General features: G+C 41.1%; 1 protein-coding gene across 2 annotated transcripts in view; it reads left to right on the top strand.

The window, feature by feature from the left end:
- Window positions 1–25,948, top strand: part of znf618 (zinc finger protein 618) — a 65,633-nt gene extending 39,685 nt beyond the window's left edge. The window contains exons 6-13 of one of the 2 annotated variants that reach the window (XM_088615509.1): window positions 3,253–3,333; window positions 4,683–4,772; window positions 8,607–8,699; window positions 9,660–9,737; window positions 12,467–12,511; window positions 14,126–14,203; window positions 14,801–14,908; window positions 15,808–25,948. In XM_088615509.1, the coding sequence (XP_088471635.1) occupies window positions 3,253–3,333; window positions 4,683–4,772; window positions 8,607–8,699; window positions 9,660–9,737; window positions 12,467–12,511; window positions 14,126–14,203; window positions 14,801–14,908; window positions 15,808–17,306 (2,072 nt within the window). In that variant the 3' untranslated portion in view covers window positions 17,307–25,948. The remainder of the gene's footprint in view (window positions 1–3,252; window positions 3,334–4,682; window positions 4,773–8,606; window positions 8,700–9,659; window positions 9,738–12,466; window positions 12,512–14,125; window positions 14,204–14,800; window positions 14,909–15,807) is intronic. The other variant, XM_088615510.1, reaches the window with a different exon arrangement.
- The last annotated feature ends 514 nt before the right edge of the window (window positions 25,949–26,462 follow it).

Raw genomic sequence — 26,462 nt, 5'->3', positions numbered from 1 at the left:
ACTTGGTCCAGGTTTTTTCGATTCATTTGCAAGTGCAGGGTGCATTTTAAAAGAAAGGACACAATTTAATGTGAAAGTGAAATAAATTCCATTGGTTTGAAATTTTAAAGATGTTAAATATTGGTAAGCAGTAGAATTATTTCACAGTATGGTTTAGATGTTCATGTTGTTTTCTTTCTCTTTGGTGTTGATATGCTTGCTTCACAGTGTATAATTCATACTGTCCCTTGTTTGGTACTAACAGGATAAGCTTACAGTGTGCAGAATCCTCTGCGGGAGACAAATCCTTTTTTGATAAAAGGAGATGCCAAAACACTCTTAGGCTGTGACATAAGGTCTTTACAAGATGAGCATCTTGTAAGACGAGAATCGCATCAGTAAATGGAATAGTCTGGTTCCTGCACAGATCACCACTTGACTCAACTGGGGGAAGCGATAGCTCTGTCTGCCTGAGAGTTTTCATCCAGTTGATTACAGAGAAATGAATATAGCACATCTGTTCAGGGAATTGTTTTACCCCGTAAAAGTTATCCCTTCCTTTTATATCTTGGCATCAGCACCTTACCCTTCAGAAACTATTGCAGTCTCTAGAGGTTCTACCAAATCTGCACCTTATCATAAACACAAAACAGTCTGGCTGCCTTTACATTCTAAAGGTCTGCCAGCTTGGGGTTTACTGAAATGAAGTTACTGATCCCAGTTCATAGGCCTCAACAGTTCAGTCATTAAGGATTCTCTACGATGGCATAAGCTTTTTCAGGTTAAAGGCTGGAGAAAACAAGCCAAAAGAGTAATTATATAGATTGCGTTCAATCACATTACTTAAGGCAGTAAAACAGAAAAGAGGGTGTCCTGAAGTTTGGTGTTCAAAGATTTATAGCTTTTTAATTTAATAAATTGTTGTTACTTGAAAGCTGTAATACCTCATCAGCGATAGATTTCTTGACTTTCCCATACCCGGACGTTTAAGAATAATACGTCTGCCAACAAAAACACTTCATGTGAAAAATCAAATGTTTATCCACCCAAATGTAACTTGCACCATTTATTCAAAGAAAATTGAGAAATAAAGAATGTGATTTTACAACTGTGAAAACATTTCAAATTGAAAAAATCTGTAAATCTCTGTAAGCTTTTGAATATTTCTTCACATAATTACAGAAACAAAAGCAGACTAAACCAAGTGTTTAACCACATTTTGTTGCATAATGATTCATATAATGAAAATTTGACATAACGGAACAGTCAATCATGGGTTTTATTTTTAAATGTGGAATCCTCAATTTGTTTTTATTTCACCAGCTCAAATTGGATTTGTCAAGTGTTAATCAGCTTAAACAGTTAATCAGCTCACTGCCCTCTTGCTTTTACAAGGGCTCACTGTTAAGATGCGTGTAAAAGCAAGAGGCCAATGAAGACCACGCACGCTGTCTCTGAAATGTGTGTGATGGAGCTGGGTAAATGCTGAGCTCCATGGTCCCAGTGTTTTAGGAGTCCCACATGAGCCTGCGCTCTCCATGAGTGTGATTTCATCATGTCACTGGGGCATTGTTGCAAGCTGAGAATACCATGGTAAAGTCTTGCCCCCCTGTCTCTGGTGGCATGCATCATAAGAACGTTAAAAAGGAACTGCAAGTCCAGATTTCTCTGACTGGTAATTAAATTTTGGTAACAGTACAGTTCTTTGACAGTACAGAAAAAATGACAACATTCAAATTAAGCACAAAATCCTGAACTTTGTGAAAGTACTGAACATCGCCATAAAGTCGCAAAGCCCTGGTCTCGCCATGGGAGAAAGCACGAGTTTGCGAGAATTGTGACGTGATGCGGCCCTTCCTGCTCACTAGTCACTGTAATGACTGATGTCGTGCGATGCACGAGCGAATAAGTACAGGTTGTGCAGCAGATATTTCACTGCAAAAAGTTTCTAATGTGATCTGCAAGCAGTTCACAAGTTCCATTTGTCAACAAAACTATCTTGGCGGTCGAGAGCAATATTACTGTGGCGTTGAAAGTGATGTGTTCACAAGCCTGTTTGTTTACAACGTCAAAAGGGCTGCATCACGTGACTGGAAGTTTTGTTACCTCATTCTGAATCATAGAATATGGCATTGCACATAGTTGAAGATTTCATCAATTGCTTGTAAATTGGAGGTTTTACAAGTTACTGTGCACATTTTAGATTTTTTGTCGTTTGAAATGCAACTGTCTATACCCGCACTGTAGAACATGCGTAGCTGGACTGAGATGAAGTATACCTTTGCCAAGCAGAAAATACACTCTGTAAAAGACCTTTACATGTACTGTAAGAAGCATCTTGGCTGATTTGATCAGTTCCCTATCTCTTTCATCTTGGGTTACACTAAAACATGCATATAAGAAGAAAAATTGATTTTGGATGCTTTCACGTACGCTAGGTAGAAATTTCCAGAAAGTCTAACATGTCCTGGCATGTAGTTCAAACCTTTACATGTCTAATGCAAAAATGTTTATACCTGAAGTGTGAATAATAATAGGAAGAAATTAATACGCAGCAGCCATTAAAGATCATCTTATGTGTGAGACAGAAGTGGTAACACCATTTTGTCAGAGTGCCAGAACATACAGTCTTGTCTGCCGGGCATGTGGGAAAGCATCAATAACAGTTTTTTATGAAGCGTGTCCTGTCTGTTTTTTATACAAACGGCGCATGTTGGATATTTTGTGAAATTTACAGTGGCTGATTTGTGCTAAGCTCCTCGCAGCACAACCGCATGGCCACAGGTGCTCACCAGCAGCAATCGGACAATTGACTGCACAAAACATTTTAAAGAAGATGGATAACCATGAATACGAGTACCAGCATTCAAGCCGCGTACTGTACAGTGTTTACGGACATCGCAGGGCTCAAGTGACACATGCACACTGGCCTGTTTCGAGAGAGAGCCTGACACAGTTATGCCAAATACCCAGCCCCTGTTCCTGTTCCACAGTAAGGACATGAGAGGAACTCATTGAAGAACTTTGAGCTTTTTAACTTGCCTTTTGAGATACAAAAATTCTCGAGTGAATATCCAAAGACATCAAACAACCGCCATTAACAATGGTTAATGCTCTAGACATGTTTAGTGGTGTCATTTATAAACTTTGAACCTCTAGAAGAAATGGTTTTTTGAGTTTTCACATTGCATAGTGTCTCGACGGGGTGTGTGACTGCCATTTCGATTTGCGATCTGCCATGTGTTGTGACCTGTCACTGCCCTGTCTCTGCAGATCCCTATGACCAGAACGTTATCCCAGTGGACGACCTAAAAGAGGAGGAGCAGGCGGAACCTTTCCAAAAAATAGGACCAAGTAAGAGCCCTCTGCTGTCTGCTATTCAGTGCAGTATTGAAGAGGTGGTTACTGGGTGAGGAGCACTGTAGAACATCTGAAGCAAATAGTTTAACTGTGACACTAATCTGATTTTATCAAAAGATCTAGTTAGATTTGATCAATTCTAGAACGTTTAAAAGGGTAAAAAGGAGCAAAGATCATTTAGCCCATTTGATTGCTTTTGTCACTTATTGAATCAAGGATCTCATCCAGCTATTTACATGATCAAGGCTGTATGACAATTCAGTCGTTTCATACAATGAGTGATTTGTGTTTCGGATTATGTAGTGCAGCCGGAGGAGAAATAACTAATTGGCAATTTCACAGTACAGGCAATGGGGAAGCTGCAACGTTCCCTACAGTTATAGAGTGAGATCAAGGCCTTAGCCGTGTGTATTTTCAGTTTTCTTCCTCTTCATGTCCGTACATGTTTTTGTACTTCTGCAAGAAGCAGGGGATATGACAAAGGATCTCTGTCAGCACGACTGCAGCTTAAGAAAGCACAAAGTTATTGGCACTGGAGACGAATGCTCTGATTGTCGTCTATCTTCTGGAGGGGTTAGAACATGAGTGGTCATGACTTGAGGCTCTGTACAGGCTATCTGTGGAGAAGGGTCTGCACACGTGACCCAGTCTAAAAGTAGAGCACTCTTGAGGTGATCTGCTTGTTCTGTACACAGACCTGGTCTGTACTAAGGACGCTTCACAATAGCGAGTCTTGTGAAGAGAAACATGCAAAGCGCCTTTTGCATTGCAGCTTGATCCATTTTAGGTTTTTTTCTGCTTTTATCCAGAGCCTGGTGCCAGCTCGGATATTTCAGAATTGTTTCCTTGAATAACCGAGAAGGGAAAGAAGACTTTTAAGTCAAATACAATGTGTGTGTTTTAGTTTCTTCTGTATAAATTGTACAAGAGCTTGCAACCCCTAAATGCCAGAGTGGATGGGCTCAGGAATCTCCATCTGTTTTTTTAATACAGTCCCTCAATCAGTTGAAAATATAGTATGAAGTGCTGTATGGTCTCAGGAGCACTGAGGACAGCTTAATTATATCTGTTACTGCAGAATGAGCTCTATCCGCATGGAATAATTATCATAGTAGGCAACACATCTCGTCTCTCAGTTAGCCATCTATTTTGGGTTCTCAGTTAAATTTCAGCTTGTTCTATAAGACATTTAAGTTTGTGCTTTAACATTTTAGCTGCAAACATGATTGTGCCAAACAAGTGGGAAGTGTTAACATTCTCAGATCGTTCTCCTGTAGTTTTTCGTATACAGTTTATGTAGTCATAATACTAAGAGTTCGTTTTTGTTTTCCTTCTCTTCACAGAAACGGGGAATTACGTTTGCGAATTCTGTGGAAAACAGTACAAGTACTTCAATCCTTACCAGGAACATGTAGCTCTGCACGCACCTATCAGTAGGTGGCTTTCACTGAAGTCTAACAAAACATTTGCTTTCAAGATCCGCACGTGGAATTCAGTTCCAGAAGAGCACAATAAAAATACAAGTGATTTAAGTTACATACTGTAGAACTTAATTCACCAGTATTAAAGCTCACACGAACCTTAATAAACAATTAAATAAATCATTACAAACCATTTTTAAATTCAACCAGTTGGAAGAGGTGTATGAGTTCCCATGAACCTAAAAATAAAATCAGATTACAGTTACTGGTAAGAGAAGACATCAGCACTGACCAGACCTTTAAGGGGAACACACATCACAGTGGTTGAGGGAAATAAAAATTGTCAAGACCAGAGAGCAGAGATGTCTTTTTGTTTCATTAAAAATAATGTGTTTCTGGCAGCAATATTGCAGAGACTTCAACCAAGTGTTACACGTCAAAAGACATCCGTCAGTTGTAATTCTTTTGGAACGCAGGAGTTACTTGCAGGCCAGAGTCAGCAAAGCTGACTTGCTACATATAGACCAATTCCCAGCAGGGTCTGGAAGGTGATTAGAAATCTGATGGGTAGCCAGGTGAGCGGAATGTTTTCATACCAGATGGCCAGTGTTCCTTGAACTTGTGGTGATGGATCACTTAACATCCCAAAAAGGGATATTAAATACAAGTGTGTAGAGGAGGAGTTTATGAATTGCAGATGATGTGATATCAAAATGAACTTTTCTGTTTCTTGTGTGATGTAAGAGGGACCAGGTAAGTAGGGCTGTGGAATGCAGAGGTTCAGCACACAGCTGTGGTTGACTCAGATCACAGCATGATATACTGTAGGTGAGGGGCTAGTTTTCAACCATTTTAATCAGATTGATGCAGAAAATAACTGGATCCTAAATGTTGTGATGCAGGACAGTACAGTCATGACCAGCAGCGTGACTGATTAAGAGTGGTAGACAAAGGATTTTAGCAATTAGCACTTATCAGAAAACACCTTAGAATTGAGGTGCTTCACAGCAATTCTCAGGCATGTGGAGTCAAATCCTTCAGTAACCTAAGCCATTAAACACCCTCCGAAGGGAAGACAGAAACCAACCTTTAAAACATCTAATTAACAATGCCTAACGAGTGAAACAACACTAGCATATATAATAATAAGAAATGCAAAATACATTAATATTTTTTCTTGACTTTACTTCTGATAAAGCCTTCATTATCTTGGATGCTGTTTTGTGCAGAGCTGACATTTCACAGAACAAGTGATACCCCCTGGTGGCAAAGCCTGGAAGTTTGAACATTTCAGCTGGAGTAACCCTGTGTGTATGCACACTTGTGTTTGTTACACAGCTTGTTACAATGTTACACTTGAGGAATTAGGATCAACAGGTTGTAGCAGGTAACCACAGTGTAAACCCTGTGTGCTGTTGTAAATAAAATGGTTTATAGGATGGCTGAAATCTTACAGTGGTGATTTTTTTTATATAGTTCATCTGACCATTTTGAGTGTTTAGAAGTGTAGCAATATGTATTAAGTTATGTGCGTAGTGTTTGTTTATGTAGCTGGAAAGGCACTGAAAAATCATGTCTTTAAGGGCTGTCGTCCTGGAAAGCCAACACAACAGCTGTTATGCAAAATTGTGCCATGCTCTGTAAATGAAATGTGTTAACTGGGGTAAAAATGATCATCAGAGTATAAATTGCATGTAGAAATGCTACATATAGTCTAAATTTCACATGGCTTCAGGTGATGATGGAAGTGTGCTCAATCAGTGGAAAAGTCTATGCTGGCTACCGATCAGAACCCAGTCCTGAGAAAGTGGGACAAGCTCTAAATCCATCACCATGAATCCATGTGGATGTGTATCTGAAAGATCTTGTAGACAGTGTTTATTTACACATAGCTGAAGACTGAAAATCACCCTGTCTTTTTAGTTTCCTCTGAGTTCCAGTCTGACTGTGTCCTTACAGAATGCAACTGACCTAGTGAAGGAGATACTGAACAGGTTTTGAAAAGGGGCATGGATTTTCCATTTTCTGAGAAGAATTTGCAAGCTATCTTTGTTAATTTAACTATTCATAATGTTTAGATAAATACAACCTTTTTTTTTACCCATATTTATTATGAATACATTGATATAATGGTCATTTTCTTTTAAAAAACCCAATGGTAGACATTTTTTTAGCTGCGTGTAAAGAATCCACAAACGGAAAAAAAGGAATCTTTCACAGCTTCATTTAATGCAAATGATTCAACAAATTTAAAGCGGCCCTGTACATACTTTTTGAATTCAATTGTGTACGCGGGCTTTCAACAAGTTTCAAAAGTCCACTTGACTTTTGATTGATTTACTCAATCTCTGACTCGGTGAGACCCACAATCCTTTGGAATGTTCATGGATTTAATAGCTGTTATTGAAAGGCCTTCTTATTCTATAACTGGTAATGCAGTCCTGCATAAAAAAGATTTAGTAGTCAGAATTAAATTGCATTCAATTCGAAGGTGATGTTAAAGAGATGCTTCATTTCACATTTCCCTGCATAGACAATGTGCCATCACATGTGGGCGTTGGATAGAAGGCAGGAATGTGGTCATTAGCTTCAAGTACTTTTGCAATATCTGCCTTGATTGCCTCCTTTCAGAGTTGCAGGGAAAGGAATCTTAGAATTTATTTTCTTTGGATTTTGTGTTCTTGAGGTGATAAAGCAGATTGTAGATTTCACAGACAAAGAGATTAAAGGGGGGCCTAGTTTAGAAAACCGTGGTCCGCTTGAAAGCCTACCCCTGTGTTGGGGTGATCATTTTGTCACCTGTATTTTGGGGTTTAAACAGTGACTGCTGGATTCTACCCTCAAGGACTGGACTCTTATTTCCCTTTTATTATGTAACAGAAGTCCATAGTTGGCTCCTATATAACAAACATGGGTCAACAAAGACATATCCGATTAATCAAAGCTGTTCGTCTATTGAATGTGTTTGGGCTTTGTTTTCAGATTGTGGTAGACGCCTTTTCCAAATATCAGTCACTGATACTGCAAACAACATGTAGATTGAAAATAGAGGTAAAGACAAGGATTAACATCATAATAATAGATTCTCCTTCCTTTGAGGCGATTTGACGGTTTAAGGGGGGGATCGACTGAAAAAAAGGTTCTGTCGGTCCTTCCTCTTGCTCTGCTGCTGGGTGATGAGGTGACACAGTAATGACACAGGGTGCTTGTTTACTGCAGTAAACAGCAGTTCAGCAGGGAAATGGCACTTTCTTTCTTCGCCAGCACCCTGCAACTGACATCCCACTGAGGCTCAGCAGGTGTGAGCCTTGTCAGTACCTGGATGGGAGACCTCCTGGGAAAAACTAAGGTTGCTGCTGGAAGAGGTATTAGAGGGACCAGTAGGGGGCGCTAACCCTGTGGTCTGTGTGGGTCCTTATGCCCCAGTATAGTGACAAGGACACTGTCACAGAAAATGGTGTCGTCCTTCGGATGAGACATAAAACCGAGGTCCTGACTCTCTGTGGTCATGAAAAATTCCAGGGTGTTTCTCATAAAGTGTAGGGGTGTAACCCTGGCTTCCTGGCCAGATCTCCCACTGGCTTTTACCAATCATGGCCTCCTAATGATCCGGATCTCTGAACTGGCTTTATCCTTCTGTTCTCCTCCCCACTGATAGCTGATGTGTGGTGAGCTCACTGGCGCACTCTGGCTGCCGTCACATCATAAAGCTGGGGCTGCACATTGGTGGGAGGAGTGGGATTTCCCCATTACCCATAAAGCACTTTTTTGGTGGAGTGTCCAGAAAAGCGCTATATAAGTGTAAGGAATTATTATTATTCTTTATTGACAAAGTTATTTATGCAGGTTGGTCCCTTGAGATGCGAGCACCTCGTTCACAACAACATCCAGCAGGCAGCATCAAGCTTGGCACACCAAAAACAGAGCACAACCAAATAGGTAAAGAACAACGGGGTCTGGTTCATGGCCCACAGAAGCACAGCCCTGTGAGGCTGACTCGAGTGGGTGGTGCCAAGAAATAGCTTTCAAGGCGACCTTTTCGCCACAACTGCAAACACACTGCTCCTGTGGCCCGAGGGTTAATAATAAACATGTTAATGAGTAGGGGCATTTGCAGATCTAGAAGTAAATAACAGGGTTTTAAATCGGGCTCTCTCCCGTGTTTAAAATGTCTTTTCCTGCTTTTGTAGCATTAGTCTATGCTTTCCGTCTGAGTGTTACTCATGGCAGTTGCTGTTAGACACAGATGGCATAGTGTCCCTCTACATACTGAACTGCACTTGCACAGTGTTATGTTCTTATTATTTTTTCCCCCCTTTGCCCAGTTGTGTGTTCTTCCTCTTCAACGCAGGACGCCCGGTGGGCTTTGGTCTGCAACAGTGCTGATTTCACCGTGACTCCTCAAGTTGCCGTGGTGCTGTAATTGAGAGCACTGGGCCAGCGCTCTGAAGTCCTTTCTCCGTTCACACACTCTCCCTCCACTGCTTTGTGCCACCAACTGCCATGCAGTTCTATTTTAAGTCTGGCACCGTTTAATTAGGTCACCATCACTATGGAATGAAAGTTTCACCAAGAAGAATGTATTTTACTGGGGATGAGAACTACTGCGTGATTATATGTACCCATTGTTACCATTAGTCTTTGACCAAAGCTGTAATGTGTCACTTAGCACTGTTCCTACTGGTCCTACAACAGTGGTCTCCTGGAGAGGAACCCTGGTCCTGGAGAGCTGCAGTCACTCTGGATTTGTCGGTTATTATTCTTCCAGTAATTAAAATATTAGGATTTAAGTGAGGTCCAGGCTGAAATGAAAACCAGCAGAGTGTGTACAGTAGCTCTCCGGATCCCGCAGAGCTCCTGTTGGGATTCTAAATCGTGTCTTTCCGTCCTGTTTTGCAGAAAGTGCTTTTTGCCGAAAAATGGAAGGCAAAGTGCAAAACAACGTGGAGGAGACCAACAGCTCACACAATTCAAGTGGTGAGTGACTTCATGTGCGGCCCACTGCTCTCCTGCCTGGGTGGTCCGGCCTTGTCTTATTACAATGGCTACTCGGGGAATGTTCAATGATGTGATGGAGGGCGGTGTTGCAAACAGGAGTTTGCACCACAACAAAGGCCCAAAACGCATAAATGACTGACAGACATGGAGTTTCCACCTCGGCTCTCCTCGCAGTGTTGCTTTTATTTATTCGTAAAACAAATAGAAACTCACTCTCTGTGGAAAAAAATAAATGCGAAACTTGTGCGGGAGGAGAATGTTTTGGTAACTGATGAATAGTTGAAAAGGCAAGTGGCAGCCACACGTCTAGTATCGCTGTTTTTTTTAATTGTTTCGTTTGAAAATATAGGCTTCCTAGGAATTCTGTTCCTTCATTGACCAGGCTTTCGGGGAAAAGGCTTAGCGGTAGGTAATGCGCGCAGTTTCTGTTTCCACAAATTTTTCCAAATCTTGAAAATAAAATGTTTTTTATACACAAAAGGTCATTTTCAGGATGTGGAATTTAAAACGGCCAGTTTTGCAGTTCTACATTGTTGTAAACAACAGCTCTCCATTAATGCCTATTGTGGTACTGGACATTTTGTTGCTCTTAGACAATGCTTTTTTCCCCCAAAGTAGAGTTTTACCAGGGGAATTGGGGAGGGATGTACCTTGCTGAGATATATTTTGAGATCTAGTATGTATATTCTACAGACCACTGCTAAATTCCATTTTAGAGCTTCAATAGTCAACTTTATATCTCCGCAACAAACAAGGGATACAGATCAAGAAATTGGACGACTATAAACAACTGTGACCAAAGGGTGCCGTGTAACAGATTGAAATTACTCAAGTCTCCCAACTATAATATTTACTTTTCCAATTGGTACCAACTCCATACCTGTGAGAATGGCTTTGTGAAAGTAATCGATAAAATGATGTTGCCTTTTCCTGAAGACAGAGGCCAGAGGCCCTAGAGCAGGGGGCTTGAGACCCCAAGGAGTGGCTATTTCTGAGGTTGAACTGAGCCTCAGCTCGGCAGTATCCCAGTAATGAAGTTAACCAGGCGATGAAGCAGAACTAACAAGAACAGGGATTTAATATTCATCCTCCTAGTCTCTGGTCTGGCAAGGGTTGTGGCAGTGTGTTGCTTTGCTATCAGGAGAGAAATCAAATCCAGAATTACAGGGAAAAAAATGCAATGTCAGGATAAATGCAGAACCACAAGACTCAGAATGTGAGGGGTTTACAGTACAGTTGTTTCTAAAGTCAATTTCGTATTGAATTTGCTGTACTTGTCTTTTGTTTCAGGGGAGAAATCCAAAACATCTGTGGTCTATAGTGTTTGTAGGGGGTTGTTTTTCGTTAAGCATGTCTGGATGTTTAAATTCCAACCAATTTTGACATTTTCCAAGACACATCAGTTTGGAACTGAAATCTCAGCCCATGACTTCCAATTATTTTGTTTTACCTCCCAAATTGGGGGACAAAAGATAAACTCTTAATCTTGGCAGAAATGGGATGTCTTACTCAAGTTACTGTTCAGTCTCTCTCATTTCATATTTGACAGCTTCATTACAATAGGATTTCTTTGCTGTCACTTGTATTATTTCTAATATAAACACACTCTTGTATAAACATGCAGAATTCATTACCTTTATGGAATTAAATCTGACTTTTTCTCCACATATCCGAGTTATCCTGGACAGGTTTCTCAGAATAGAACAGTAGAGAAAATTGTTTAGATGGCTTACATTGTGTTTTTAATTTGATTTTCATGTGACGTTTCTATACTCTCAGCACAAGCAAAACAAAACTCCATTTTCCTGTCATGAAATAAAATGGGATTGAAAATGCAGAGAATCACAGATATGACAGTTATGGATTCAACTATTCTAGACACCTGTCTCGATGTGCAGTTGTTTCCATGTCTTTTGGAATTTAATAGCGGGAATGGAGGAAAATATGCTAATGTGTGTTTGTGTTTATTAGTTTTAAACAAGTACTATTTTGCCATTAATTTTGTGTTATTCATAAGATATTAAAAGTGTCTCTAATTAGGGACTGAATTAACTTGAAAAGCAGACCACATAAGACATTGGGGACATTTCCAGTTGAGCTCCAGATAGTGTTATAGTCTATGCTTTAAGTAAGTAGGGTAGTTAAAATTTGGTGTTGGAAATGTGCTCAGTAGGTTGTGATTCGTAACTATTCTGGGACATATTAAATATTACTTAGCTTAAATATTACAAGAGCTATACCCACGTTTGTCATTCATGTCCCAAGAATAGTGATATTTCTAAAAGGCAGAAGAAGGAAAAAGAAGACAGGACTCCATTTGCATTCAGGCCCTTGTTTGTTTCTGTTGAGAAGGTCAAAATGTTATAATGTTTAAACCTCTTTGAAAATTTGTACAAACCCCTGCAACGATGCTTAAAATAATGAGCCGGCGATCTGTGTAGAATAAGAATCCTCAGTTCTGAGTGTTTTGCAGTCCTCTGAGGAAGATTCTTCCCTGCTACTAACACTGCTTGCACACAACACTGCTTTTGTACTCTGCAAAGGAATGGTCTAGCTGTCAGGTGGAACGGTAACATTTATGGAGACTAAACAAGGAGTTTTCTAACCAGCTCTTGTAATGACTGAACAGATTTCCATTTGTTTAGTATATGGGAATCCTCATTCGGCCTGCCATTTCCTATACGGTAAATGAATCTTATCTCCCACAGGTCGGACAAGTCCTGTGGTCTCCAGCCCTTTTCCACTCCTACAAAGTAAGTAGGTTACTTAATAAAAAAATAACTTGTTTCTGTTCTTGTCTTCCATGGTGACCAGTCTCTGAACAAAGTGTGCTGTTTATTCTTCATGAGAGAAAGGGGATCTCAAAGGTCAGTGTGCATTTGCTGGCCAGGACACTGACAGATCACCAAGGTGCAGACTTCTGCAAAAACGTTGTGATCTGTGGGGACAGTTAAAGAACTTTATGTTCAGTTCAGAGATGCCCGTTTTCTTTATCTCGGAGATCTCTGACTGGTCAAATCTTCAAGGTAGCTTTCCCTACTACCTTATTGCTTGCACATATCGATGCCAAGTACCTGCCAGGTCTTCTGATAGTCTTTCACTATATGTTATTGTAGTATCCTTGAGTTTTGCGATCTGCCGGGGTACGCTTGAAATGTTTGCATTGTGAAACCAGTATGGCTGCAGTTTGTAGGTCTCTATGACTCTGAAAGTTGACAGAAGGATTGAAAATATTGCTGAGCTTGTTAAAATTGAGAGATGCAATTTTCGGTAGACAGTCACCATATTTCTAACAACAGGAATCCTTTAATGGCAAGAGGCAGTTCTCAGAATTTTTTTTTTTTATAAAGAGAGGTTTTTGGATAACAACAGTGATGCAGTCTTAATATTTGCTTCCTGTGATTAAACTGCACATGGGTCTACAGTTTGTACGCAACAATTGCAGAACATGTAGCAGCCTTCACAACATGGCAGATTAGGGAGCTTCTGAGTGTCTCACCCTTTTAAGGAGTTAGCCCATTTGGAGTATGTGCTGAGCTCTTGGATTATCTTTAATGGGGTTCACTGAGCTTGTGACCCCTAAGAGTTGTCTGTGAAATCATTAATTGCCCCTTCTCCCTCAGTCAATGCATACTCTTCTGTTGACTTTGTGGGGCTCGCAGCCTGTAAAATGGTATAAAATGTGCCACCCTAATTCTGTTTTCAGTCGTAGAGGTGTTCTCATAATGAGCTGAGTTCATGCGCACACCTGGGTAGCGTGGGAAACAATTGGGGATTCAGAAATAAGAGCAGGAAAGGCTGGATCAGCCTTCTGCGATCTGTGCCCCAGAACGCAGTTTTGTATTGAGGTTCTTTACAGGGCGAAACCATCAGTCTGCTATTCCTACCAGGGCGAAAAAGATGCAATGCAAAAACAAAACAAAGTGTCAGCTCTTGAAGCATATAAAATCTAAAGCAGTACAAATAATAGCTACTAATTTTATGCAAGATTTCTAAGTATTATGCGTTCACTGTAATAACTTTTTTGACTCTGTATGAACAAAAGCTTGCACTTTGTTTATTACAATTTGTGTACAAATTTCGTTTATAGTCACTTCTTTGAATTAATCTCCCATCATGCCTTCCTTGTTCTTTGGTTTTGTAATGATGGCTGCTGAAATAGCTCTGTCCCCTGGTATTAACCAAAACAGAACCAGCTCTACTTCTGTCTGTGCGTCAGATTGGCGTTGCCCGTGCCGGGGGTGCTGATCTATAGTACGGCTTCACTTTGTCACATCCTGCCTGTGACCACTCATTGCGTCAAGTCCAGTGTGGACAGAGCTTGGCTTTCTGCCTTAGACTGAGCGGATCTCTGTGCTGTGTTTCAGAACCGTACACGTGCGGAGCCTGTGGCATTCAGTTTCAGTTTTACAACAACCTGCTGGAGCACATGCAGTCCCATGCAGGTGAGTGCTGTGGAGTAAAACGAATAATGATCAGCACGAGGTGATAAGAAATTCTGGATTGATCATAAGAATGACCTCGCCACTTTCCCGGGCTGTGGAACGGTGGTGGGCTGTGATTGGCTCTACGGTGGCTGGGAAGCGCTCGGGGCAAATGGGTATTTTAGTCCGTATGGAACAAGATACCCAGCCATGTTGTTGAAGCCAAAACCTTGGATTCTTTCAAGAAATGGCTGGAGGAGATCCTTTGATCCATTAACTTCTAAATACCAGTCAGGCTAGGTGGGCCTCCACCATAGTAAGACAAGTACGTGTAATAATAGGTAACAAAGTTAGATGAAGCTTAGTCTATTTGAAAGCGTGAGAATATCAGACTTGCCAATAGTGTGAAAAGAGGTTTGGTTTCTAGTTGTACAGTGCTGGTGCACAAGAATGTCAGGGAAGACTAGCATCTCAGCTGAACAGTGTTATTTTGAGGCTGTGCGGTACTGTTTCTCTGTTAAAGCAGCTACACAGTTGAACACATTGTGTGGAGGGCATCCAGTCTATCATGGCTCATTCACCACATTTCCGTGCTTTGCTCTTGTTTTATGATGGCAGCGGACAATGAAAATCGCATCAAAGTGGAACAGCCCAAATCCTCTCCTGCCCCAGCAGCTCAGGAAAAGCTTTGGAAACCCCCAGCTCAGAGAAATCACACCACGAATTGTAAGTACCACGTATTTGGCCTTGGGAGCGGAGTTCGTAATGTACCTCTCTTTAAGGTTCTGTAAAACAGCGATCCGAGGGTTGTAAATGAACTCGGGCAGCAAGGTGAGCGAAAAAACAAGCAGTCCAGGATCATGGTCTTAGTAGGCAAGGGTCCAAAGTCTACGCAAAAAAGCACAGAACAGAAATCCACAAGCCAAGGTCGGGACAAAGCACAAAAGTTCCTAGCACAGGTGATATATAAAAGTGTGTAGGACAGGAAGATCCAAGAGGTGATGGTCAAAAGCACTGCAGGGTAGAGAAACCACCCAAAGAGCAAGCAAGGAGTCGGGGAAACGAAACTCGGAACTTGCAAGGCTCAGTAGTAACATCTGATCAAGGAAAAAGGAGCACTGCTCAGTCAGACCTTAAATGGCCTGCTTCCCCAGAACACACGGGAGGAAGTGATTATCCTCATGTGTAGCACGCTTCCTGTCCGAATCCGTTTTCTGCAGGAACCAGCCTGACTGACAGGTGGGACAAGTGTGGCTGGGTGCCGTGGTAGGACTAGCCTACTCCACAGCACACCAGCAAGGACAGGTACAGTAGAGTGAAGATGCTGGGAATACTACTCTTTCCAAATCTCCAACCATAAAAAGCCCACCGCTACACTTGGAAGGGGGGCAGCTTGCTCTTCTTGAACACATACACTGAATGCTTTTTTTTCATTTAAACTTAGATCACTCCCTTTTCAGTGCCGCCTTCTCATTTTTAAGAAATCTTATGTTCTTCTTAAAAGTAAAAAACATTGTTGGGCACCAAGGTCTCTTGAATTACACTTTTTGTCTCGGGGTCTACCCTCCTTCAGCGTCAGTTCTTCTTGCCGCCACTCATTCCCTTCTCTTTTCTCTCCGGCACAGCCAACAGCGTCTTACCTGAGAAGGAGAGGCAGCAGGTTGCAGAGAGACTCCTGAAAGTGATGTACGCCGACCTCGGGGCGCTCAGCATCCTGAACGGGAAGGACTTCATGAAGCTGGCGCAGACCCTGGTGGACACGGGGGCGCGGCACGGGGCCTTCTCCGTGCGCGACGTCCTGGGAGACATGAACACCCTGGCCCTGAAGCAGCTGCCCCGCATGTACAACCAGGTGAAGGTGAAGGTGACCTGCGCCCTCGGCTCCAACTCCTGCCTGGGCATCGGAGTGACGTGCCACTCTCAGAGCGTGGGGGCCGACTCCTGTTACGTGCTGACGGCCTACCAGGTGGAGGGCACCCGCATGAGGCGCTACGTGCTGGGCGTCAAGGAGGTAGACTTGAGGGAAGGCGGGGATCAGGTCCACCACTGGGTGCAGAACGTCCTGTCGGAGTTCGTCATGTCGGAGATTCGGACCATCTATGTGACGGACTCTAGAGTGGCCTCCACGCCGTTCTCCAAGGCCGGCATGTGCCTGCGTTGCGTGGCCTGCTCCCTGAACGCGGTGGTCCAGAGCGTGCTCAATAAGAGGAGCCTGCAGGCCCGGGGACTGCACGAAGTTGCCGATCTGTTGATCACCTGCAAGGACATGGCGGGTTCTGCCGGCTTCTCCCGAGAGACCTTTGGCTCTCTGCAGGAGGTGCTGTTGCCTCCCTGCTGGGACTCCCTCACTGAGTCGCTGCTGCTGGTGAACGAGCGCTACGAGCAGATCTGCGAGTTCTACAGCAGGGCCAGAAAGACGGCCCCCCTCCAGAGCTTGAACAAGCACCTGCTGAGCAACCTGACGGCCATCCTGACTCCCATCAAACAGGCAGTCGTGGAGCTGAGCTGCGAGAAGAAGCCCACTCTGCAGCTGGTGCTGCCCACCTACGTGCGCCTGGAGAAGCTCTTCACCACCAAGGCCAACGACGTCAGCGCTGTGAGCAAGCTCTGCCACTTCTTCCTGGAAGCCCTCAAGGAGAACTTCAAAGTGGAGCGGGCCCACAAGGTGGCCATGATCCTGGACCCGCAGCTGAAACTGAGGCCCGTTCCCTCGTACCAGCACGAGGAGATCATCGGCAAAGTGTGCGAGATCATGGCGGAGATCCGGGACGCAGCGGGGGAAGAAGGCGACTCCGAGGCACCAGTGGGGAAGAAAGCCCGGCTTGTGAGCAATAATGTCAAAGCTCAGGGAGGCGACGAACAGCAGGTGAAGAATGAAGTCTACCAGTATCTGGCTGAGCCCCTGTTCCATGCCACTCCGGATCTCTTCCAGTACTGGTCCTCCGTCACTGAGAAGTATCCCAAACTGGCCAGGCTGGCTCTGTGGCTCCTCTCGGTGCCTGCAGTGGGAGCCAGGAGTGAATCCATTAGCATGTGTGAGCAAACGCTTTCTCTGAAGAAGAGAAGACAGGTGACCCCAGAAGAAATGAATAAACTTCTCTTTTTAAAGTCTAACATGCCTTGAAATGGAGATGCATTGCAGAGATCCAAAATCCTTTTTTTTTTTTAATACAAAGCAAGGTGCTAAACCGATAGGAGGCCAGGGACACAGAAAACCCCACAATAAAGGAACAAGGGCCCCACACCTGGAAGTTCAACTTGTTCAACTTGTTTATTTTTATTTGGATGTCGCATAATTAAATGCAGTCTCACTCGGTAAAGTCCAAGCTGCTGTCTGGTAATGTACCAGAATTCTTGTTCTGATCATATTGTAAGTTGCAAAGTTGTGTATGGCTGGACCTGATTTGTTTCAGTGCAGTACAAGTCAATTTTATGGTTGCCTTCTTTTTCCTTTTCTTCAAGCCGATTGAGGAGACTAGAATTGTTTTTACGCTTTAAAATGTTAATTTAGTATTAAGACCAAAACTTAAAACACTAGGAAACACTTCACTGCTCATCTCCAGAATGTCTTTAATGTTATTTTTTTTTAGTTTCTGTTATTGATTTACGGTCAAATGGCTTTGAAATTCCCTGATATCATTCTGCATTTCCAGTCACTTCCAGTGAATTCATCTTTGTCGTGGGTTTGTCTTTTGGCCAACAGTGTATAATTCACCTCATCAACAATAGAGGGGCTCTTTTGCTCTTATTCCAAACTATTAGCTCTTCAGATATCTAGAGCATTTTATGAGCTTTTTGTTTTTAAGAAGAAACTTAATGGGAATAGTTTCTACTTGGAAATACACTTTTCTGTAAATGCTGACTCTTGTTATAGAGTTGATTGTTCTTCCTTTATACAGCTCTCCTGATGTACCTGCATTTCTAACATTTTCTGTCAGGAGAATGCCCAAATGAAAATTACAAGCAGGCAATATATGGAAAGTACTGTAGGAGACACCTGCTCCTCAAATGTGACTACACTCCATGCCCTAAAACCTGCCCAGTGCTCAGAAGCCCAATATGAGAATACCTTGTTACAGAATCTCATGTCCTATAATTGTTTGCTATAGAGCCAAAACATGTGTGGTTTCTCTATGGGCCCTGACAGCACCTGTCCTCAAAAGGGGGTCTGTTTTCAGGAGAATGTTTTATCCTTTTCGTCTTCTCAAGATGGGGTCGTATACTTGTGTGCCATTGTGCTTTCTTTCTGTTTACATAGCTCTTTTTTTGTCGGACTCATCCATGAACAAGCCCTTTTGACAAGTTGGGATTTTAGAGTTCCAAATCTTTATTTTTAAAATGACTGCATTTTCAAACTGTGTATCCCACTTCTAAATTTAGGACAGGCTACTTTTACTTATGAGGGAACAAGTAATGGGTGTATTCCATGCTGAATGGAGAAAAAAGAAATCAACGTTTCGGCTGTGGAGCCTGTGTGAAAACATTGTTTTCTTTCTTCTCTTTTCAGCATGGAATACACCTTTGCAGCCTACGCATGCTGACGCAGCTACCCACCTGAACTGCTTTTACTTATTTTGTACTTCTAAAGATTTAAAGTCTTCCTCGATTGAGCAGTTCCCCTGACATTAGTTGAAAGAATTGGGAAAAACAGAATGTCATCCTTTGTATCTCTTCAGTTGTGATTAGACATAATAATAATAATCATAATAATAATATAATAATTAATTCATAATTCATTTTAGCTAAGACTTTTGAACTGTTTAGCTCACTGTGTAAGTGAACAAGACAATATTTATGTTGCGTCTCTTTTCTGTAAATGTTGACTTTTGCTAGATTTGCACCTTGAAGCTTTTTCACTGACGTCCTCTGGAGTGGATTTTACTGAAGCAGAAATGAAGTCACCCTGCAGATATACTGTATATTTAACGTTGAACAAGAAATATACATTGCTAGAGAAAGCATGTTGATTTCCTTTAGAGCAAGGGTTAGAGCAAGCAAGTTTTAACTGAGTTCCTAGTATTCCTTGTTTCATGTAGTTTTGTTTTATTGTGCTAAACTTTTTTTCAGTTATCCCAACTTTTCCCGTGTTTCTCCCCTTTTCCACATTGACTCCAGAGCCACTATTTTATTCTTCCACAATTTTAAGAGGTCTCTCCCCTCTTCCCTGTTGCTTCAGTACTCATATCCAAGCCTGCTGCTAAGGAGAGATTTCTGTGTTTGACCTTAAGACTGTTGGTATATTTAACACAGTAATTTTCTTTTTTTTTAAATTGGATATGAAGAAATGACGCTGTACAGATTTTTTTTTAGCTCCCAAGTAATTAATTGCAAAATACATTACAATACAACGTAAAAAAAAACCTTTTCTTGTTAGTCTTAATTAACACACATACTGTACAGCAAGTACAGTAGCCACCAGACATGTTTGTTATTTTATAGCTGTTATTAAAAAATTGTACAATAAACAAAGTGCTTATTTTTATAGTAGGAGGCAAATACTTTCAGAATAATTTCAGCATGACCTCAGTTACACTGCCTAGTACATTCTAACCTCGTTAACTGGCGAAACAGACATGACAGAGCTGTGAATATACTGTAGCTCCTGCTCAATGTCAGGAGTAGTGACAGCTTTAAGATTCTAGGTTGAAGGCAAAAAAAAAACCACTCTACAGCCGAAATCTATGAGGAACCATCTGGACCTTCATTGAACATAAGATGGCCATCACCATGATGTACAGATACTGCAGTTGACAAAAAATGGAAACACCTAGATAAATGAAGAAAACTAAGTATATTGAAAACAAGGGCAGCCAGTAGGTGTGACCCATGTGTTACTTAAGCAAATAACAGCCCAGTATGCAAAGGGTCATGTATAAAAATACTGGACTAACCTGGTTGTCAATAATTGTGGTTGCAAGAGGACATCTCAGTAAAGAGGCTGATAGTTGGGGTATATTTGGTAGGAGATTTTAGGATCCAGGAAATCTCGGATTGCTGATGTTTCATGAACAATAGTGTCTGAGGTGATGTCGGCATGGATCTCCAAGGGAAAGGCGTCATCAGCAAAGGGCAACTTTGGAAGGAAGCACACTGTCCAGGACTGTGACATCTGTGCATTAGTTCTAAATGCAATGCAAAACGGATGAGCAGCTGCTTAACTGGGTGCAAACTTCAGGCCGGGGATGCAGCAGGCGGCAAGCTTCAACAACAATGTCCATCTGACAACTCCACAAAGGGATACCACAGTTCCGTGGCACAAAATGCCTATCACACCAGCGGGGCACATTTGTGAGTCCCAATGGTACAAAGAACACAGGCCGTGGACTACTGAGTAGTGAAGAAGTGTTCTGATAAATCCCCCTTCATCATGTTCTTGACAAACGGACAACAAACTTTGTCCCTCTGTGCTCGGCTCCGATGGTGAAGGGTTCTGGTGGTTCTGTAATGGTGTGGGTTGCATTGTCCTGGCATTGTTTGGGTGCACTCATTCCTTCAGAAGGCAAAGTCAATGTGAATCACTACTTACTGGTACCGAGTTCACCCTGTGTTGCCTCATTTCTTGCCTTCCCGAAGTGTATCCTCCAGGATGGCAATGTCAACATCCACAGGAAACATGTGGTCACCAAGAGGTTTGACTGGCGTAATCCACATACCAAGACCTTTCCGGTCACCAGACCTGACCCCAGTCAAGCATTAATAGGATATTCTGGAACATCTCTTGAGGCAGTGTTGATGTGCCGCGATCCTGGAATTCTGTAGAATTCCAGACACTGGTAGAATCGTTGCCACACTGTCTGCATGTGGTGGCCAAACCCCTTATTAACTGACTTTACAATTGGTGTTTCCATTTTTTGTGCAGATATCTTTAATCTTACATTCTATACTCACTGGAGTTTTTTTCACCAATTTGTCAGATTGCTGAAAGGAAGGCCCATTCTATGTGGGTATGTTTCTTCATGCCTTTGTGTGGGATCATGTGCACATCTCTGTTATTTGCTTCTTCTGTAGAACAAGTTTGGTTGATACCAAATGATAGTTTCATTTTGCAGAGCAGACTTCCTAGAAAATGAAGAGGGTGTATCCTTTAACTGCACTTAGATGCTTGGATAATTAAATGGTAAATGGATAGAGAATTCTGTACTGCTGATGATTCGGTCTGTGCTGCTGTAGCTCCTCAAACTGTTTTGTTCCAAAAGAGGTGGTGATAAACTTATTAAAAGGGGATTCTTAAAGGGTAAGTGTAGCCTTTGTTGTAGCATTCACTCGTCGTGTATACACAGTTGACAAGCATCCACCTTAATTTATTTTATTTTAAACTAATAATTTATTTAAGGTCGTAGCCAGAGACCTGTTATCATTTTGCATGTTTTCAACTACAGATTGAGCAAAAAGAGAGTTTATACTCAAGGATATCTTTTTGGTTGTGATTGTTTTTGAGTAGCAGATACAGAATATAACTGAATTTACACTGACCGAGCTAGATGTGTGGTTTGAGCCATGTGGTTCTTTCTTTAAAGCACCGAGTTTCTCTGGAAGCAGGAATAGACATTTTCCTAAGAATGGTAATATGAGGAAATATCTGTAAGACTAAACTTCACTTCACTATTTTTTTAGCAGTTAAAAGTTAAAGAACACTGCTACTTCTGCACAAATATGTGATTGTGATTTGCATTACTATGTTCAATACTGCTTACAGCTTCAGAAATCTGGAGTTTCCAAGTGACTCCTGCTTCACTGGAACACTTTGAGACTGGATGAGTGTTTTTTAATTGCCTAAAGTATAATTACTTTTCAATTAAGCATTACACCTTTGCCATATTCTCTACTGCAGAAAAATATGAAAAACTTTCATAAATACTATATACTGATGTTTATGATAATATGAGAAACGTTACACAGGTGAAGTGTTCCTTTGACCAATCAAACCCATTTGATATTGCTAATTGATCCAAGGTTCCATTCAGCTGTTTCTGGAAAGAAGCCAGGATATTGGCTTCAGCAGCATGTTTAGATAGCACGTTCCACACTTTTATAACCATTTGTATAAAGAAGTGCCTGCTTTCTGTTTTAAATGCACTTCCATTTAGTCTCCACTTATGTCCTAGGGTTTGTGTTTCACAGTTTGTCTTGAAGTATGCTGTGTTCATTTTGTCAGTGCCCTTGAGCATTTTGAATAAGTTTCTTAAAACCTTGCAATGTTCCGTGCTCAGTGTAGGACATTCCCTTAAACCTCAGAATGGATCTGGTTTCTCTTCTCTGGATTGATCCTGAGGAGACTTATATATTCTGCAACATAATGACCAAAATTGTACACAATGTTCTACATGAGGCCTTGTTAGGGCATTATCCTACTTTAACATAACAACCCTTTAAATCATAGGACCTTAACTATGTGTTCTAACATTATCTTTTAATTCTTTCCAAATTGCCATGAAGATGCAAATGATGTTTCAGCATAAACACCTAAGCTTTTATCATAAGTAGCCTCTCCAGCTTCCCATTTTGTGTTTACAATTTGTTTGTTCTACTTGTATGTAAAACCCTGCAGTTAACATCAACAACCAGCTGTTTGCCCAGTCCTTAATTGGATCTAAATATTTCTGAATCTCATCTAATTTTTCAAATCCTGCTACTGTGGTGTCATCTACCAGCTTGCAGAACAATCCAGATCGTTGGTATGAGTTTTGAAGAGGAGTGGTCCTTAAACCGATCCTTGTGGTACCCCACTGATTCCGTCACCCAGATATGAGCATTTACTCCTTTTCTGTACTTTCTGTCATTCAATCTGAACACACGGAAATCATCTGTTATGGTGAACTATGAACAAAAGCATTCGAAAAACTAAATATACCAGATCAGATGCTCTATGTAGTGTATATCTATTACTCTAGTTCCTTGTTCAAGGATCTCAAACACGATGGTTATGCAAGACCTTTTCTAAATTCATGCTGACTATGCTTGAGTATCTGATTTCCGAATAAGTGATTGTCTGATTTAGTTCTAATAATTACCATGACTCTTTATGTCATAAAAATCTATAATTGGCCTGTATTATGGGTGTATAATTACTTGGTTTAGTTCTGTCACCCTTCTAATGAATGGGTAGTACATGAGCAATTCTTCAGTCCTTGGATCCTACCCTGTTTTAGCAGGTTGTTTCCAGACTTCTGTTAATGACTTCTTGTTAACATTTCGATTCCTTGAGTGCAATTGATATTGTACCATTGAGCCCTGATGATTTATTAATCTTGGGTGCCTCTAGTAACCAAAACACCTTTGCCTTTTCTGCACTGACACTGTTTAATTCACAGCTTTGTCCTTCCACTGCCTGAGACATGTTTCCATCTAAGTGAAATAGTAGTTTAGTACTTAACCATTTCCTGAAGATTATTTTGCATTGTTGTCCCAGTCACATTCTAAATATATTGCAATTTAGTATTTTGAACATTATAATAACATACTTAGATTTTTGTTAAGAACTGTATAAAAATGAATTTGCAAGGACTGCCCTGATCAAATCCCATTTGTCCTTGTGAACAAAAACACCTCTCAGCTGTTCGGTCTGATTGATGGCAGGGATTGTGCTGAATTTAAATTTAATTTAATGGACGTTAATATTAGTCTTGGAAACAGTGTAATGCTGGTTTTAAAAATTCATTTCTTTTAATTTAAGGGCAATTTTAAGATCCTGAAGTGTCTCAAAGTACACTGGTGAACCTAGTACATTCTGGTCATGTTAGTCATGTGGTCCTGCTTCCAAGTGCAAACTATTATTGCTTTTCACTTAGGTCTCAGACAAGTTTTGGCTTTTGGCAAGTTCTGACAAGTTTTGTATTAGAAACCAAACTACATTCCCAACTGGCATAGCACAAAGCGTGTGTTTATACACAGGACAGGATTGATATGAATTAGGAAAGAATGGCTATTGATTGTGGTGACAGAACACTTCTTTGGGCTGAACATTGTGCACAATAAACCTCAATGAACTTGTGCAGGCTATTGTTGTGCAATCCCTGCAGACTATCCTGATTAACCTAGTACTCTGGAGTCTTCCTCATTCCTGTGGTCCAAAAAATTCCTCATGCTGGTCTTTTCCAGTATTTGAATACTGCTCTGCATTAACCTCACCTATATTTTGCCAGGGTAGGGCAGATTTCTCAGAATGGAAAGGTGTTCTTCCCAGTCTTGACCCATGTGTGTTCTTTAATGTGCATTTGCCACACCATTTTGGAAAGACTATGTATTTGTGTCAGTATCAACTTTTATTTAGGCCTTCAGAAACTATTATATTCTGTTTGTCCTGTATTTGTTTCACACTTAGTCTTTGGTTCTCCACAGTTTCTTATCACTTTTCTACAGTGACTGTCGGTGGTGCTTTTACACCTCAATAACCAATACCATCTGGAAGCTGATGTGCTGCTTTAGAAGCATGATACTGGTGTGCAGAAGGATGTTTTTATCACACAAGTGCATAAATATTTAAGCAATGATCTGTTTTGTACAGGATTCACTTGAAATCAATTTCAAACTCAATATACCTTGTTATTTTTAATTTATTGGCCTATCTGTGTTGGTGTACTCTCCTTTAAGGTATGGGTGTTTATTCGAACCGAAGGCTGTGCCATTTTACTGTAAGAGCTCAGGATCTCATTGAAGCCAAGTACAATTAATCATTCCCTCTACCTGCTGTGTTCATTCTTCAGATGTAGCCTTGGCAGCTGTGAAGAAAGATGCTGATAACAATAACCACTTTGAAGCATAGTCCAGGCAAAGCTTTTGGAGCTGCTATTTTCAGTCTGGTAGCAGACATTTAAAATTGCTAGTGCTTGTATAAAGATGCATGCAGTTTATCTTACAATTGAAGCTGAACATTAAGACTACACTGTTAGGATCTTTTTTTTTTCCTTGGATGGGTATGTATGGAAGAAGGCTGTGGCATGTACATAGAAACTAAACTGCTGTTTTACTCCACCAGAGGGAGCTACTGTTGTCGAAATCAGGAAGACTTGATTTCTCTGAGCAGTCTTGTTCTGTACTGTACCTCTTTTTAAAATGATTTTAAAAGTTTAGATTTAAAAATAAGTGCAAGGTAGACACTGTTATAGAGCATCATATATGAAATGGAAATAAAAGTTTTAAATTTTCTGTGGCTTTAAGTTCTTTGTAGAAGACACAATTTAATATAGCTAAAAACAAGCCAAATAGTTATTTTGTTGGTTTTATTTTTTTGTTTTTGTTTGGGTGTGTGTCAGGGGAGGTCTGTGTGTTAAACAATGTAATACTTTGTATATATGTAGTGAATCAAGATCTTAATCTCCTGTTGCCATCTCAGTTACAGTTTTCATAAGTCTTTCCTATTTGGAAAAAGTGTATATTCCCGTTTGCATCCATTTTATTTATGACTTACTAATATTGCTCCATGTTTCTTTTGCCTCCTTTTGTGTTAGACTTAGACAATACAAAGCAATCTCTGAATACCTTTAGAAAGTCTTCATCTAGCAACAAACTATACACTTTCTAGGGCCGTATTTTCTACTGGTCCTGACAGATATTTTTCTTATTCCTCATAAGTTTTATGTATTTAATATTTCTTAATGATTAGTAGTTTTAATTTATACTTTTTTAGCGACACTATTTTTATAAATTGCTGACGATAGCATTCGATTCATGTTTCTGAATGTTTGGAGTTCACAGCGCTGTACGACGTATTAAAGAAATATTATCTAATGTAGTATGTGCTGTGTTAATAAACTAGCTGAACAATGACTGCTTTGTCTTTATGCTTTGTGTTTTGTCCTTTACCTTGTGTCAAGGAAGTAACGATGCCCCATGTTTTTTCTCATTGCTTTCTGTTTTGTAGACAAGTATGTATATAATATGGAAGGTCCTGTCCATCAAAGCACACTTACAGTCCCCTTGCACAGAGTAGATTCACTGGAGTGTGATAATCCCAAGAACACCCCTACACCTGCCATACATGGCTGTAGATATTCAGCACTAGTCTTCAATGCCCATTCTGACACCAGTCCATCGCAGGGCACACACAGACATGTGCATAGATACAGGGGGCTATTTTCCCTGAAATGAACCTACCAGTATATCTTAGGACTGTGGGACGCTTCTCGGCCATTTGGCTAAGATCAAGTGTAGTATCTTTGGACTGTGGAAGAATTCTGGAGCAGCCGGAGGAAACCCACACAAACATGGAGAGAACACACTCCACACAGACAGCACCCCAGAAACTGAACCCAGGGCCCCAATGATATGAGGCAGCAACGCC

This window comes from Lepisosteus platostomus, chromosome 21 (genome assembly GCF_059453375.1).
Source record: "Lepisosteus platostomus isolate fLepPlt1 chromosome 21, fLepPlt1.hap1, whole genome shotgun sequence".
NCBI lineage: Eukaryota > Metazoa > Chordata > Actinopteri > Semionotiformes > Lepisosteidae > Lepisosteus > Lepisosteus platostomus.
The sequence above is the reverse complement of the archived record's forward strand: the minus strand, read 5'-3'. Positions and strand labels throughout refer to the sequence as shown.